The sequence below is a fragment of the Hypomesus transpacificus genome, chromosome 10 (assembly GCF_021917145.1).
Source record: "Hypomesus transpacificus isolate Combined female chromosome 10, fHypTra1, whole genome shotgun sequence".
Taxonomy (NCBI): domain Eukaryota; kingdom Metazoa; phylum Chordata; class Actinopteri; order Osmeriformes; family Osmeridae; genus Hypomesus; species Hypomesus transpacificus.
This window is the reverse complement of record NC_061069.1, coordinates 7930117-7944560: the sequence shown is the minus strand read 5'-3', so window position 1 is coordinate 7944560 and position 14444 is coordinate 7930117. Positions and strand designations below refer to the sequence as shown.

Here is a 14444-nt window from a genome sequence, read left to right as displayed (position 1 = left end):
CAGATCACACACACACTCCCTCTAATATTTCACGTACAGAAGAAAGGAGGGCATGCATCATTCTGACGGAGGGAGAATGGAGAGAGACATCTCTCTGTTATCTGCACACGCTCACTGTAAGAGATTTATAGTACACGGCTTTAATGGTTCTCCCCACCCACCTTCCCCCTCTCTCTCTGTCTCACCTCCAACTCTCTCTCTCCCTCTCTCTCTCTTGTACAAACACATTTTCTTCCTTTCCTTTTTTTACCTCCTTCTCTACTCACATGCCTCTACTCTCCTTTCATCCATCTTTATGTGTGAATAAAGACATCAATATCTGAAGTTGAATTTGTGGCTAAAAACGATCTGTAAATTAGGACTGAGACAGGGGAGAGAAAAGAGGGTAGGAACCATCAGATAGGAGAGGGGAACACACCTCAACCAGTGTGTGCGAGTGTGTTTTGTTTTTGTAAATAAGTTATGTCCCCTAGTAAACTATCAGGCTAAGCCTTGTGACATCAGTACATGACTCCTTAATAGGGTATGTATCAGTGTAAAGCACACACCACTTAAGGATGTGATTTATAATGCGTGTGTGTGAGTGTGTGTCCAAGTGTGTGTGTGTGTGTGTGTGATTATGTTCAATCAGAGTACATCAGTCCTGTGCTCCTAATGGCTAAGATGACTGGAACAGAAAAATTGTTTCCTCTTGACCTCCTTTTGCTCATTTTATATAATAAACATGAAGCGAGTGGAAGAGAGGAACAACAAGAGGGGGAGAAAGCTAAGCTGGGTGTACAGGCAGAGACCTCTGTGTTGCCTAAATAGATACCCATCCACCATTGACCTATGATGAGTTTCAGGCCATGTCCTTCTCTCTCTCCACACCTATTCCATGTTTAATACAGTATCCACAAACTGCTGCCCACCTGTTCAGTATGATCAAGGGCAACACAAGGACGCCTCATTTTTTCTCTCCCTCCCAGTCGTCTTTCTCTCTCAGCTTTTTTTTAGCGCAGCTCTCTCTCTCTCTCTCTGTCTTCTTTCTCTTTCCCTCAGCTCTCTTTCTCTCTTTCCCCATTTGTCCCACAGCTATACAGTGTAACAATAGGCTCAAAGGCCTGTGTCTGAATGTTCAGAATTCTACATAGTCTAAAAATGTCTGCATTACTGACCTAGATCACCAATCCATAAGATTGTGTGTGTGTGTGTGTGTGTTTGTGATGTTCCAGATATTCTGTCTGTCAATCTTATTAATTGTCCAGATAGTAATTGGTACAGTCTGAATGAACATAATTTAATTTAAAAATAAAATCTTGCATGTTGGTATTCAAGGGGGGTTTGCACTCCACACCCCTACCCACTACCCCTCACCCAACCCATACAAGCACACACCCTTTCACCCACCAATAGAACCCTATAATTTGCCAGATGCAGCAAATCACTTGTTACCATGGCAACTAAAATGGGTAGAGTTTTTTTCTCTCTATTCTCTTTTTTGGCTGAGGTCTACACACACATGCAGCATAAAATGACAAACACACACAGATGCACACACACTGTGCTGTTACTGGTTGAGGTGCAGCAGAGACTAGGGAACAGAAAGAGAGATAGCAGAAGTCTCTCCCATTTAAGTGGGTGCCCCCAATCATCTGATGCCCAACACATTCTGTAAAAAAAAATGAAACCACGTCAATATGAAGAAAAAAAATACAATCGATTTTTGATGATTTTGTGTATCAGCCCTGGCATGGTCTAATCCAGTACCCTTGGAAGAGATGGAGAGGATCCTGGGAAATAGAATGAGCTGAACTGACACTAACACTGAGAGACAGGCTCATTGACTCTGAGCCATCCTGCATACTAATTCAACAAAATAGAAAACACACACAGGCAAAACACAAATACACACACACACACAGCACTGTCACTGCACAAAACGATGAAGAGGTTACCCCAATGGTCAACTGGGTATGTGCATCAAACCTGTTCTAAAATTAACATAATTAACATTTATGAAACAACCTTTATGGTTAGGTAGGAAATGCTGGTGTTTCTATAATAAGCCTTCTGCAACCCAAAGTAGGGTAACGCTGAGCTTGTAGAACCTAGCGGACAGGGGATTATCCTCACCCACACACACACACACATATGCACGCGCACAACTACACACTGTGGCTGCGTCTGGTTGGAGCTGATAAGAGGAATTTTCCTCTCCTCAGGGAATCAAGTAAGAAAGCAAATAGAGGGATGGAAATGTGGAGAGAGGGATGGGGGTGGAGTAGAATGAGGGATGGGGAGGAGTGGAAAGAGGGATGGGGGCAGGAGTGTACTGTAGCTGATGCAGAGGGGATAGTTGAGATTTGAGGGATGAGTGTGTGTGAGGCCTCCCTGTCATCTGTAACACAGAAAGGCACATGCAGCTGCCGTCATCCTTACATGCCTGACAGACATCCAGACTCTACTTGCATCTAAACCACTGTGGCCAGTATTTTGCTGGTGCACAGCACTGACCAAACTCTAAAAGCAACAAATGCATATAAATTGAGGCGAAAGCATTTTCTGAGATGAAAACGAGAGTATCTGAGCAAAATTCTAAACTGTGACGCATTCTGACAGTTTGAGAATGTTATTTGGTTGTTGCTCTCTCTCCATGTGTGTGTGGCATGCTTCTTTAAGGAGATGGCAGCTAATCAATAAACACCATGTAAAGCCACATACACAATGTTCTACAGGGGGTAAGTATCGAGCATCCGACTCCATATATCCCAATACTCCTGGCACAGTTAGCTAAGTGTCAAAGCCAGAGAAATTACGCTTGAGCATGGCTGTGTGTTTGTACATGTGTACGCATGTGTGATGATCACAGTGACGTCAGTATTCTTCCTCTTCACTTCCTGTCAAGTTATGCAAATCTGCATTTAAACCTAGAGAGTCTGCATTTAACTCTGCAGGGGTTTAATACTCTGGCCAATCAGAACTCTGCTCTGAGCATTTACATAGATCTGCATATAAGTAAAGTGCATGCAATTCTAGGCAAGCTTTTGGCTACGTGGGGCCTAAGCTAACTTGATGGCGGTCCTAGGATGGGAGCGGGGGGTGCTGACACCTTCCTGTAATTCTATTTATATATATTTTTCAGTACAAACTACCTGGGCATATCAAGCAGATCAAAAAATAGCCTTTTCAGGGTATTTTGATGACCAAGGCCATGGGTTGCAGGTCTGGATGAGAGGATCCTGCTGACAGGACAGAAGTGACATCTACTGTGACCCTGAGAAGACGGGGGACTCAGCTGGATTCAGGACAATCTGCTGAGAAGAGCACGAACAAGGCCTTCACTGGAATACCAGAAGACCTCAACCTCAACAGTGTTTCACACATATACACACACCCATAAAGCTGAACTGGCCACATAACTGGGAATGACCTGCCAAAGAGCAGCAGAGGTAAACTACATAATTGAGAAAAGGACGGTGATCGTTACTAATAATAGGCGTCGAATGTCTGTTTACGTCATGAACTTGTGGATGTTTCTACAAGGGCTCCCTCACTTAGACTTGATGCTGATTGGAGGCAGGCAGGCTGCAGCACACACTTGAACCAATCACATGGTGATGTGTCACATTTACCCCCCTTTTGGTGTCCTCGTCCTCACAGCTAGTGGGTGTGGACATGATAAGCAGCCAGGAGTCACACAAACACACACACAAACATGCTAACATCACTGGACAACCTTTCACTTCCCATTAAGTTCAGCGCTGCCCTGAGGAGGGGGGTAAAAATACCTCACCATAGAAAGGATGAACCAAAACAACACTATGAATGTATGTGTGCTTGTTCATGTGGATCATTGGTTATGCCTGGTATTGCTGACCACTGCTTTAAATTTTTGTGGTTGTAATCCAAAACTACAGCAAGTTTGAACACTATCACCATCACATTTTACTGACTGTTCAGATTTAGTTCACTCAACAGAGACAAAGGTTGTTCAGCAATGTGACTGATTAAAATGACCTTGAATTTTATTTTTCATTTTTATGAAACACGGTTATTTGCACACTTCACATTATTGGGGGGTAGAGTACAAATGTTATCACTGTTTAGCATTTACATGAATCATTCCTATAAATATTGTGTGTGTGTGTGTTTGAAGCCAGACAAAGACAGCTATCTAGGGCACTGCGTGGGTGTTTTAAGACCATCAACAGATCACATCAAATGCTCAGGCTTTTGTTGTCATCTTTCCATTTTTTTATCCATGGTTTCCTTTCTTCTCTCAAGTAGTTTTATGGCATGCTTTCGGAAGAGTGTGTGTGAGCATAGGGTTACGTAAATGTTTACAACTGATTGTGTGTCTGTATAACAGGTCAGCTATCGTGCCGAGTTGTCCACCTATCACTGCTAGTCACCATCACGCTCAAACATGATCATACGCAATCTTGTAAACCTTTTCACTCGATTAAGTGGAGGGCTGCATATTACAGCAGTGAAACCATGCTCAGTTACATTAACACACTCCCTGATGTCACTCAGCCAGAGGGAGGAAAAGACAGCACTTTTGTTGAACAGATTAAAGTCACGTCAAGCACAAACAGGAAAATACCTGTGTATAAGCACAAACAGTGACACGCACACCATGTTGACCTCAGAAAGTTGGAGATCTTTAATGGTTCACTCTGGCCTGGTTTGGCTGGAGGTGGTTACCGAGCACATGGACCAATCTAGATGCTGATGTACAGGTGTGAGATTATATATGTCATATGTACAGATCAACCAAATGGTGACTGAAACTGTACAACTCTATTAAAAAACATACGCGTATTGATACACTCACAATCTGTTTCTTTCTCTCTCTAAATATCTCAAACACACACACACAAACACTCATATGTCCACCAACAGAGATGTACTTCTTTGCCATCCCGAAACTCTGCCCTCACTACATGACAAATCACCTTATTAAATGTTGTCCTTTCAGATGCACCACACTTTCCTCTGATTATTGGTTTCAGATAAAAGCAATATTTCCTCTCATCTATTTCCGCCTGGTTGCTGTGTGTTTTGCGTGCGCACACACACACATAGACACACACACACATTTTGCCCCAGTCATTAATAATCTTCTGATGGCAATACTAAGGTTAGTGACCCATAGCCAACCTATTAATCAAACAATACAAGCAGCATATGATCATAATAAATATGCTTTAATGATTGTCCTCCTTTATCATAGATGATATTTCTACTCTGCAGTGGGTAAAAAATAACAGACCACATGTGAAAGGACCAGATGTATCCCAATTAAGGAAAGGACATGCCACCCCAGTTCAGGAGATCTAAACTCAGGAAAACCAGGGCAGGTGGACTAAGGACTGGATTAGTCAATGGAGCAGCATCCTCCAAGATGATTGGCCTACAATAGATATAACTGGGATTTGAAAATAATTGATAGATATCAAGCTGATTGGGTTTTTAAATAGTCTGTTTGTATAATTTCATGTAAAAAAAAAACTTTAGGCAAGTAGGCCGAGGTAAAAGTTAAGAACAAGTTTACATTTAAATGTGGCGTCAGTATGCCCTCCAGTGGTGAAAGATAATCAAAACCCACCAGCTGGATGATGGGCTTGTAAAGAGATGTGGCGCCACCTAGAGGTTTCAATTCCAATGTGTGTGTGTGTGTGTGTGTGTGTGTGTGTGTGTGTGTGTGTGTGTGTGTGTGTGTGTGGTGGCAAGTTGTGAATCACAACTCACATGGATTTGTAGTGCATCAAGCAACTTTTTATTTCACTAATCAAAGCATTTTTGTTTTAGTTTTCATTCATTTGAGAAGAAGTGCAGTATATCTGAACAATTAGGCTTCCCATCACTGCAGTACTAAAACACACGCAGCCACAGCTGCTAAGCAACTAGAAAAGGGGAGGAGTGGGGGAGTGGCGAGACCAGGGAGAGACAAATTAGGAGCCATGCTAAAACGAGGGGAGTCTTGGAAGGTGTGGTCTAGCAAATGCCGGCTAACCAAACAAAATAAAGCGGAATCGATTGGTAACTGCCCTAGTTCAAATAGTAGCCCCGGCCTTTCAAGAGTTTTTATTCCGGTAGGATTTCTTTGCAAAAAAATTAAGACCCAGCTTTATCAAAATGTCTAACGGCAATTGGAAACCATTTATTTTCGGTGGTCTGGCTTCTGTTACTGCAGAGTGTGGTAAGTTGTGTGGCTGCAAGCGATTGTGTGTGCATTCATTGTAGGCTACTTATTAAGTATTATATTTCCGTTTATTGGCCTAATCGTGTTTCTCATTGCTACTTAGGAACATTTCCAATCGATCTGACCAAGACCCGTCTACAAGTCCAGGGCCAAGTAGGTGATAGCAAATATAGAGAGATCCGCTACCGGGGCATGCTACACGCCATCAGCAAGATCTGCAGAGAGGAGGGGCTCAGAGCACTGTACTCGGGGTAATTGGAATGGTATTTCTTCGAATGCTCAAAAGTCATGTATTTGTAAAAGAATACAGACGGTACTCATAATGTCTACATCCTTTCCCCCTGTCCGTCTCGTCTATCTGTCTGTGTGTGGCAGTATTGCTCCTGCAATGTTGCGTCAGGCATCCTATGGGACCATTAAAATAGGGACCTATCAGAGTTTCAAACGACTACTGGTGGACAGACCTGAGGGTGAGTGCATATTGAATCCTGGACTCACGGACACACTTAGAGAAAGGTTGGTGTTGGTGGGACAGTGACATTGTTATGAGGTTAGAGAAGCCCCAGGGATAGGTGGGGATCAGTTGCTCACACAGATTCCTACCTCAAGTAATAGACTGGTTATGTTGGTCTTACCTCCATGTATTGGAAAGCATGAGAATGTTACCCCCAATACACATTACAGAGCAGCGTGGCAACTTTTCAACATAGTGTGTGAGATATGGGTATGTTTGTGAATAGGCTAAGATTGTTTCACACCTGTAGTCCCTTTTCTCTCCTCCTTCTAGATGAGACACTGGTGACTAACGTGTTGTGTGGTGTTCTGTCTGGGGTCATATCCTCTTCCATTGCCAACCCTACTGACGTCCTGAAGGTATAGCATACCTGCATGCACGCACACACACACACTAACACTGAATAGGTTTGGGATTACTAGCATATAGAAGTTTGGCTCCTGTCAGTGGGGAGTTGCTGTGTTCTTGGGATAACAGCATGTTAAAACATTGTGTATCAGTGTCTCTGCTGGCAGTGCTAAGTTATCATGTGCTTGTGAGGCTTTGGAAGCCAAGCTCAAGTTGTTCAGTTTCATCACACCATGTGATCAACTAGCTTGTTTTAATTATAGGTGGTTTTAAGGCATGACATTACAGGACCACATACTTTCACTGGACATGTTAGTGGCTATTGGCTTGACTGGAGTCATTAAATGCATAAACTGTGTCAATTTACTGGTTTGAATGTTGACCAGCTTAATATAGGCAAGAACACTTTATTAATCCCCAGGTGGGGAAATCTCACACACTACCACTCTCACTAATTCTTGTGTGTGTGCACAGATCCGTATGCAGGCCCAGGGCAGTGTGATCCAGGGGAGTATGATGGGGAACTTCATCAACATCTACCAGCAGGAGGGAACACGAGGACTGTGGAAGGTAGGTAGAGAGGGAGGGAGGGATTTCCACCTCCAAATTCGGCTCGTCCCATGTTCTGTTCTGCTGTAATGATCTGTTCTAGATGCTGTTGCGAGGAAAAGTAGGAGTGCACACACACACACATATACAGACAGGCCCCTCTGGCTGACAGACATCTCGTTAGTGCTCTGTGTCTGTCAGTAAGGTTTGAGATTGAGCTGTGCCCCCGCATACCCCATATACCCATATAGTACACATGTCTCTTCTAGATGTTTCACTTGCCCTCCATCTTCACTTTCTTTCTCTCAGGGCGTGTCTCTAACGGCTCAGAGAGCAGCCATCGTGGTGGGAGTGGAGCTGCCTGCCTATGACATCACCAAGAAGCATCTGATCATGTCGGGTCACATGGGTGACACGATCTACACACACTTCCTGTGAGCGACTTTAATGCCAGAGTACATGTACTTTGAGTACAGATTACACACAGTATTTTTCACACACAGATACACCTTGTGCCAACAAACGTGTCAGCACACGTAGGTTTATCTGTGTGTGGTCTAGCCTCTTGTCTCCTTCCTCAGGTCCAGTGTGATGTGTGGTCTGGCGGGAGCTCTGGCCTCCAACCCTGTAGACGTGGTCCGCACACGCATGATGAACCAGAAAGGAGGAGCCCTGTATCAGGGAACACTAGACTGTATAGTGCAGGTGAGGCGGCTAGGAGAGGTCTGTCTGTCTGGGTTTGTCTCTTGTCTGTCTCTCTGTCTGTCACTCGCCCTCCTGTCTTTGTAACCAGGAAAAGATATGAGGACTAACAGTGATCCTTCTTTTCCTAGACGTGGCGGTCAGAGGGCTTCATGGCACTCTATAAGGGATTCTTCCCCAACTGGCTCCGTCTAGGACCATGGAACATCATCGTATCCTTTCCATTGCGTCCCTCGTGAGCGCATGTGTTGGTTCATCGACACAGAGATGAGCTCTGTACTCATGTGGCGTCTCTCTGTGCGTGTGAGTTGCGCTTGCCTTCATGTTTGGCACATTCCGGCCAGGCCAAACTTGGATCATGGAAGCTGAGGCTAATTCTCGCTAATTCGTTATGTAATGTCCTATTTTAGCCTATCATCCATGGGCCAGGGGCCTGGATTGGGGCAGGAGGGAGGGAAGGAAGGAAAGACAAAGCTAAAACACTTGGATTAATGGATTGCTTGAAGGAGTTGAGAGAGGAGTGGTTGTACCCACTGGTTAAAGGGGGGGACTATTGGATAAAGATGGTTGAGTTAGAATCACAGAGAACTGCAAATACGTCAAGTCTGGTGACATAATCAGATTATTACTGTGTGGTAACCAGGGGGAAATGGAAAGGGAGGTAGTATGGGGGATTTGATATGGGGGGGGGAGGCTAATACCCTTTGTGGGAGCTTGGTCCTCCATGTTTCTCTTCCCCCTCTCATGGCCCTTGACTCCTTCATCAGTTCTTCATCACCTACGAGCAGCTGAAGAAGGGTCTTGAGGTCTAATGGACAGAATGAGTTTATAGGTGAGGGGAGAACAAGACCTCTGCAGAGAATGGAACAAAGACCAAATAAGTCCAGACAGATGTGTATGGAAGATGAATCCCCTGGACTGAATGTCTGTGGCTCTTCTTGGCATATGTGCGAAAACATCCAGTAGGTCCTCCAATCCGACTGGTCTACAGGGTTCACATAGCATGGAGATGCACACCTGTGTGCCAACACGTCCAAACTCAAACTATCTCCAACCTCAGTCTTCTGTGGACTATACCCCCTTGACTGGATCCGTTGTTCTCATTTGCTGCAGTCCCAAAGAAGTACAGTAGTGAGGAAGTTAAAGAAAGATGCTAAGTTCAATGTTGTAGCTTGACCAAGGGACTTCATGTTAATAATGCCGATATAATGTGTGTTAAATGACTGGGGCTACCTTCACAGTAAAATGCCACCCTGTCCTGAGGGTTTTCCATTTCCCCAAAGGGCACTGGGGGACACTGACCCAATAGCAAGACTTATGTCAGATTGATGACCTGTGGTGACATTTATACTGCTCTATGTTCCACTCAGCTGGTGAACATTAGCAGTACACTAAGTGCCTTAGTATATATACATTTACATTTATTCATTTAGCAGACGCTTTTATCCAAAGCGACTTCCAAGAGAGAGCTTCACAAAGTGCTTAGGTCACTGATAATAACAACAAGATTGCCCCACAGCATTGCGGGTAGTCAAAAACAAGAAGTACATATTGTGAACAACCAAAAAATAGTGCTAAAGGGAAGAAACCATAAGAGCATGTAGTTAAACAAAGAGCACGTAGTTAAACAAGTATATGACACTGCTGAGTACCCAAGTTGTGAGAAACATATTTAAAGACTGTTCTTTGAATACTTTATCAAACTTGCTAATCATTATGAAAGCTCAACATCATCCATGAGTTGTTCTAGATTCCCTTGGGTGTTAATAATCTGAAGAAACACTGCCCAACCTATTTTTTATGATGCATCGTGTACACCTACTTTGCTTTGAGTGTGTCGTGATTGGACAGACTCTACTCTTACAAACCATTTACTATAGCGCCAGCTGTAAATGAAGTTTGAAGATCAGAGGACAGGTGGCCACACACACCTGTTTGGGGTTTCCATTTGTTTGTTCCCTGTGGGTGACGGGTTGGAGATACCCATATTGGTCCGAACAAGATGTACAAACTGAGGGTGTAGGTCAGATATATTTAACCCAACACAGCGTGACACACAGCCCCAGTAGCCCTCACCATCTATTAATGGAACAGGCGTGTGCACACCCACACACCCACACATTCAGATGCCAGATATTATGTTGAATCAGTTAGGATTTACATTTCTATTAGGGTTGGCCAAGATGGTCGGGAATTACCTCTTCTGTAAATCCCCCTACTACAGTAAGGGTGGCAACTTTTAAGGGTACTTGGCTGGCTCTCCAATAGGCTTTTTGGCCTGTTATGTTACTTTTCCTTTGCAACGTTATGCTTTGTAAGAACATTTTAAAACAAAGTAATTTCATTACTTTTTTTTAGCTGCAAATGCTGCATAATGCTGCAGTGCCCTTTTTGTTATGTACTAGTTATTCAGTTGTAAAGGTGGATCTATTTCATTAAATAAAATACTTTGCTGTTGAAAGTGGTTGTTCCCAGTGTTTTTTTATAAAGATCAGTGCACTATGACACTGTTTAGGTAAGTCGTTGATGTAAACAGATCATATCTATTTAAAATGTGTGACCATTAAAGATAGTTTCTGAAAGCATGTTCAAAGCTCTAAAACTTTGTTGCACTGAAATGTGGAGTTAGACCGTTGAACATTTTCCCACCCGTTTTCAGCTCAGGTTTTGTTTAGGCGGGCTTAATTTGGATGGGTAATTAACAACACATTCTTCTGTGGTGTGATGAACTTAAAACTAATTTTCAGTTCCACTTTACAGCATCTTTTAAAGACATTTTCATGCCAGTGGGATCAATGTGAAGCTTTATTGCAGAGTCCTCTTCCTCCAATGGGTGGCGCTGTGAACCAAGTGTTCCGCGTTTGGTTCTCACTCGCCTCTCCTTCAGGACCAGAAATCTAGCACAGCCTTGTTGTTTCAGAGCGACACCATCTAAAACGCGCGCACACACAGTATCTCAAATAATGACTCATGAATAATTCACAGCGTCTCAGATCTAATTGTTCTTTTATTTCTGTAGATAAATTCCCAGTTTTCCTCATCAGAGCTTTTTTGAGGAGATGATGGAAACTCAGGGGACACAGTGGGAGAGATTGCCATGAACTCGATAGTGTTTGTGTGTGTATTCCTTGTTCTTTTATTTAGGAATAGGCACCATGGGACTCATTATCTATATGAGAACGGTTGTTATTGTTCTGGTGTATCTGAGCCACTAAGGGGTGGGTTCTGTCATGACGACCCTTCACTGATGACACGTAGCTCTCTGCTGCTGCTTCTAAACTTCTCTTCTAAACTTGTGTTCGGGAGGCAAGTCTGCCTGATCTGAGCTGTCCTCGGGGCGGAGCTGTGAGCCAGAGGCGCTACATTCTGTGGGTGTCAATAGGCCACTGTTGAAATCAGGCTTTCCGTGTTTCCTGTCAGATCAATGTTGTTTTATTTAGACACACACACTTTGGTGTGTGTGAATAGGGGGTTCTGTCTGCCTGTCTAAAATTGTGGTTCACCCAGGACTGGCATCACTAGCCTGGTGTCTCTGTTCTGGCACCACTAGCCTGGTGTCTCTGTTCTGGCACCACTAGCCTGGTGTCTCTGTTCTGGCACCACTAGCCTGGTGTCTCTGTTCTGGCACGACTAGCCCAGTGTCTGTCCTGGCAAAGTCTCTCCAGCAGCTGTGAAACACGAGGTGCCCTGGAGGATTCCAGCAGTCACGGACACGGTGTGATTTGGGTGTTAGTTGACTGCTGCCCCCCGGAGGCCGTAGCTGGGTCTATTGTGTTTGAGGGATCAGAGTGTCTGTGCTGAAGGGATAAGGCTCTGGCCTCCCATTCCAAACAGTTATTCTCTCTGTGATAGTTTGAAACAACTGAATGTAAGGACATACTGATGGACATACAGACGGTTTGACAATTAGACGTAGATACTGGCAGGCAGACAGAAGGATAAACAGACAGTGTGGACAGAGTGGATGTGTGGTTCGATTATAAAGCCACATTTAATTCGTTTGGCAATTGCTTTTATCAAGTCACATACAAATAGGGCATAGAGAAACTTTACTCACGAGGGACCACTGAAAAAGAAAGTGCTTGGTTCAGAATTGGGCCTGGGTTTCTGTAAAAACAGAACAAATTCAAGACCCTACAGCTAGGAATGGAAGAAGGCCCAAGGAGTGGGTAGCATGAGGGCAGGAGGAGTCAGACAGTACTGTCTGTACAAAACTACTGGAGAGGACATGAACACACTCCGACTTTCAGCTTCTCACTGGGAGGATGTTGCAGTGAAATGTTTCACGCCTATTTAACACCTTTGAACCATAAACACTCTAATCTTGCTCTTTCAATAGTGTATCAAACTGACCCAGTCAGGATCTAAGAGAGCCTGAACCCCACACACTAGCAAAGGCTTGTGGCCTACATTTAATCATCTGAACGAGAGAGCGACCCAGGGGAAGGAGGATCACATGACTGAACTGCTGGTGAAAGTGGAGGAGTGGTCCATTTAGAGACAGGAAGTGAAGAAAATGGTTCTGGCTATGTTCCATTTCAATCTCTGTAAGTGTGATTTGCCGGTTGCCAGAGCAGGTCAAAGCCACGGTCATTCTCAGGGGTTTGAAGAATTAAGAATCCCAATACATTTGGAAGAATGTGACCTTGAAATATCCTTGTCGGAGCTTTGAACTGACGTCAGTGTATCCCCCCCAGATACCTATCACACACTGTGAGGGAAATGTAAAACTGACCCTCAATGTTTAGTCCATCGTTAACACCCTTATGAACAGCCATAATCTGACCCATGTCGCTTGAGGATGGAGCAGTGTCATTGCAGATACCCAAACTGACACTGGGAAGAGCTGTTTCCCTACCGCTGTGTTGAAGAGAGAGAGAGACTGATATTATTCTCTGCTTGTCTCCCTACCCCACCCCTCTGTCACAGCTCCCGCCTCATATCCCTGCTCCAGATAAGGAATAAATATTTTGAAATATCAGTTTCCCTTGGACGCCCAATTTTGAAATGGTCTACCCTGAGGCATAGCAGTCAGTTGTGCGCGCCTCACACAAAGGCGCACACTTACAGATGGGCACACACACGCAGCCATGTTCAAATAACACCCACAAGCAGCATCAGCAAATCACACACAGTCACTTCCATTTCTGGTGGAGGCTGAAACCAGAGAGCAGCTCTTCCACATGGAGTCTGGGTGTCTGGTGGCCAAACACTGTGACTCTCTCTGTCCATCCAGATGAGAGTCTGTCGGAGGAGAGCCAAGAGAAAGACAACTGCACAAAGAGAAAGGTGGAAAGTAGAGAGAGAGGAGGTTGATTGGCGCAGACAGGAGGGATGAAGAGGAGGACGATAAGAGCAGCGGTGACAAGATAGACACAGAGAAAACGACAGGCACCCTGGCTGTCCAGCTGTGCTCCAATCCGCATCCATAGCAACAGTGAAGCACGCTGTAGTGAGGTGAAAACAACCCAATAAACAAGAACCCAGATGGTTCCTCTAGAGTACAGGGAACCTCTTACCCTTCTCTCTCAAAGAACTGTCAGACACGTTTTTCTTTCATTTTTAAGAAATATGTTTATATCAAGTTCATACAACAACTCACAGGTTCTGTATTGCAATTAATTCCGTTGCCTCACTTTGTCGCGAAAGACAAGTTTGTGTTCTTGTCAGAGAAGACTGTAGATAAACGACAGGATAGTAGACTCACCCTCACTCCAGACCAATAACATGGCCTGCACAGGAGGTCACCCTTCACTAGCTCAAAACAAAGAGAGAGAACAGGCAGAGATAGGCTACCAAAACACACAATAGTCAAACCCATTTCACGTCTGAGTCAGATGAGGGTCACATGTGGGTAGTGAGTCTATCCCGGTGATCTCCAGCACAAACAAGCCTGCTGCTGCTCCTGCTGCTTACCAGAGCACACCTTTAACACTATCACAGCATCATTTCTCATCTCTCTCTCTTTCTCTCTCTCTCTCTCTCTCTCTCTCTCTCTCTCTCTCTCTCTCTCTCTCTCTCTCTCTCTCTCTCTCTCTCTCTCTCTCTCACTCACTAACCCTAACTGAGTGATTCCCGCTCCACATCCTCACTGTCTTTCACAATGATTGTCTCTGTCTCTATATGTGGTAACTACAAACT

General features: G+C 44.3%; 1 protein-coding gene across 1 annotated transcript; it reads left to right on the top strand.

The window, feature by feature from the left end:
- Window positions 1-5963: 5963 nt before the first annotated feature.
- Window positions 5964-10749, top strand: LOC124472847 (kidney mitochondrial carrier protein 1-like). Its single transcript, XM_047027971.1, has 9 exons — window positions 5964-6187; window positions 6294-6441; window positions 6566-6660; window positions 6978-7063; window positions 7527-7622; window positions 7911-8035; window positions 8183-8306; window positions 8435-8515; window positions 9071-10749. The coding sequence occupies exons 1-9, from the start codon at window positions 6124-6126 to the stop codon at window positions 9113-9115; spliced, it is 864 nt and encodes a 287-aa protein (XP_046883927.1). The 5' UTR covers window positions 5964-6123; the 3' UTR covers window positions 9116-10749.
- Window positions 10750-14444: the final 3695 nt, after the last annotated feature.

Excerpts from the sequence above, each read along its gene's own strand:
- LOC124472847 (XM_047027971.1), top strand. The coding sequence starts at position 6,124 with ATGTCTAACGGCAATTGGAAACCATTTATTTTCGGTGGTCTGGCTTCT. Across the intron at positions 7,623-7,910 it reads GAACACGAGGACTGTGGAAG|GGCGTGTCTCTAACGGCTCA; the intron begins GTAGGTAGAGAG and ends TCTTTCTCTCAG. Across the intron at positions 8,307-8,434 it reads CACTAGACTGTATAGTGCAG|ACGTGGCGGTCAGAGGGCTT; the intron begins GTGAGGCGGCTA and ends TTCTTTTCCTAG.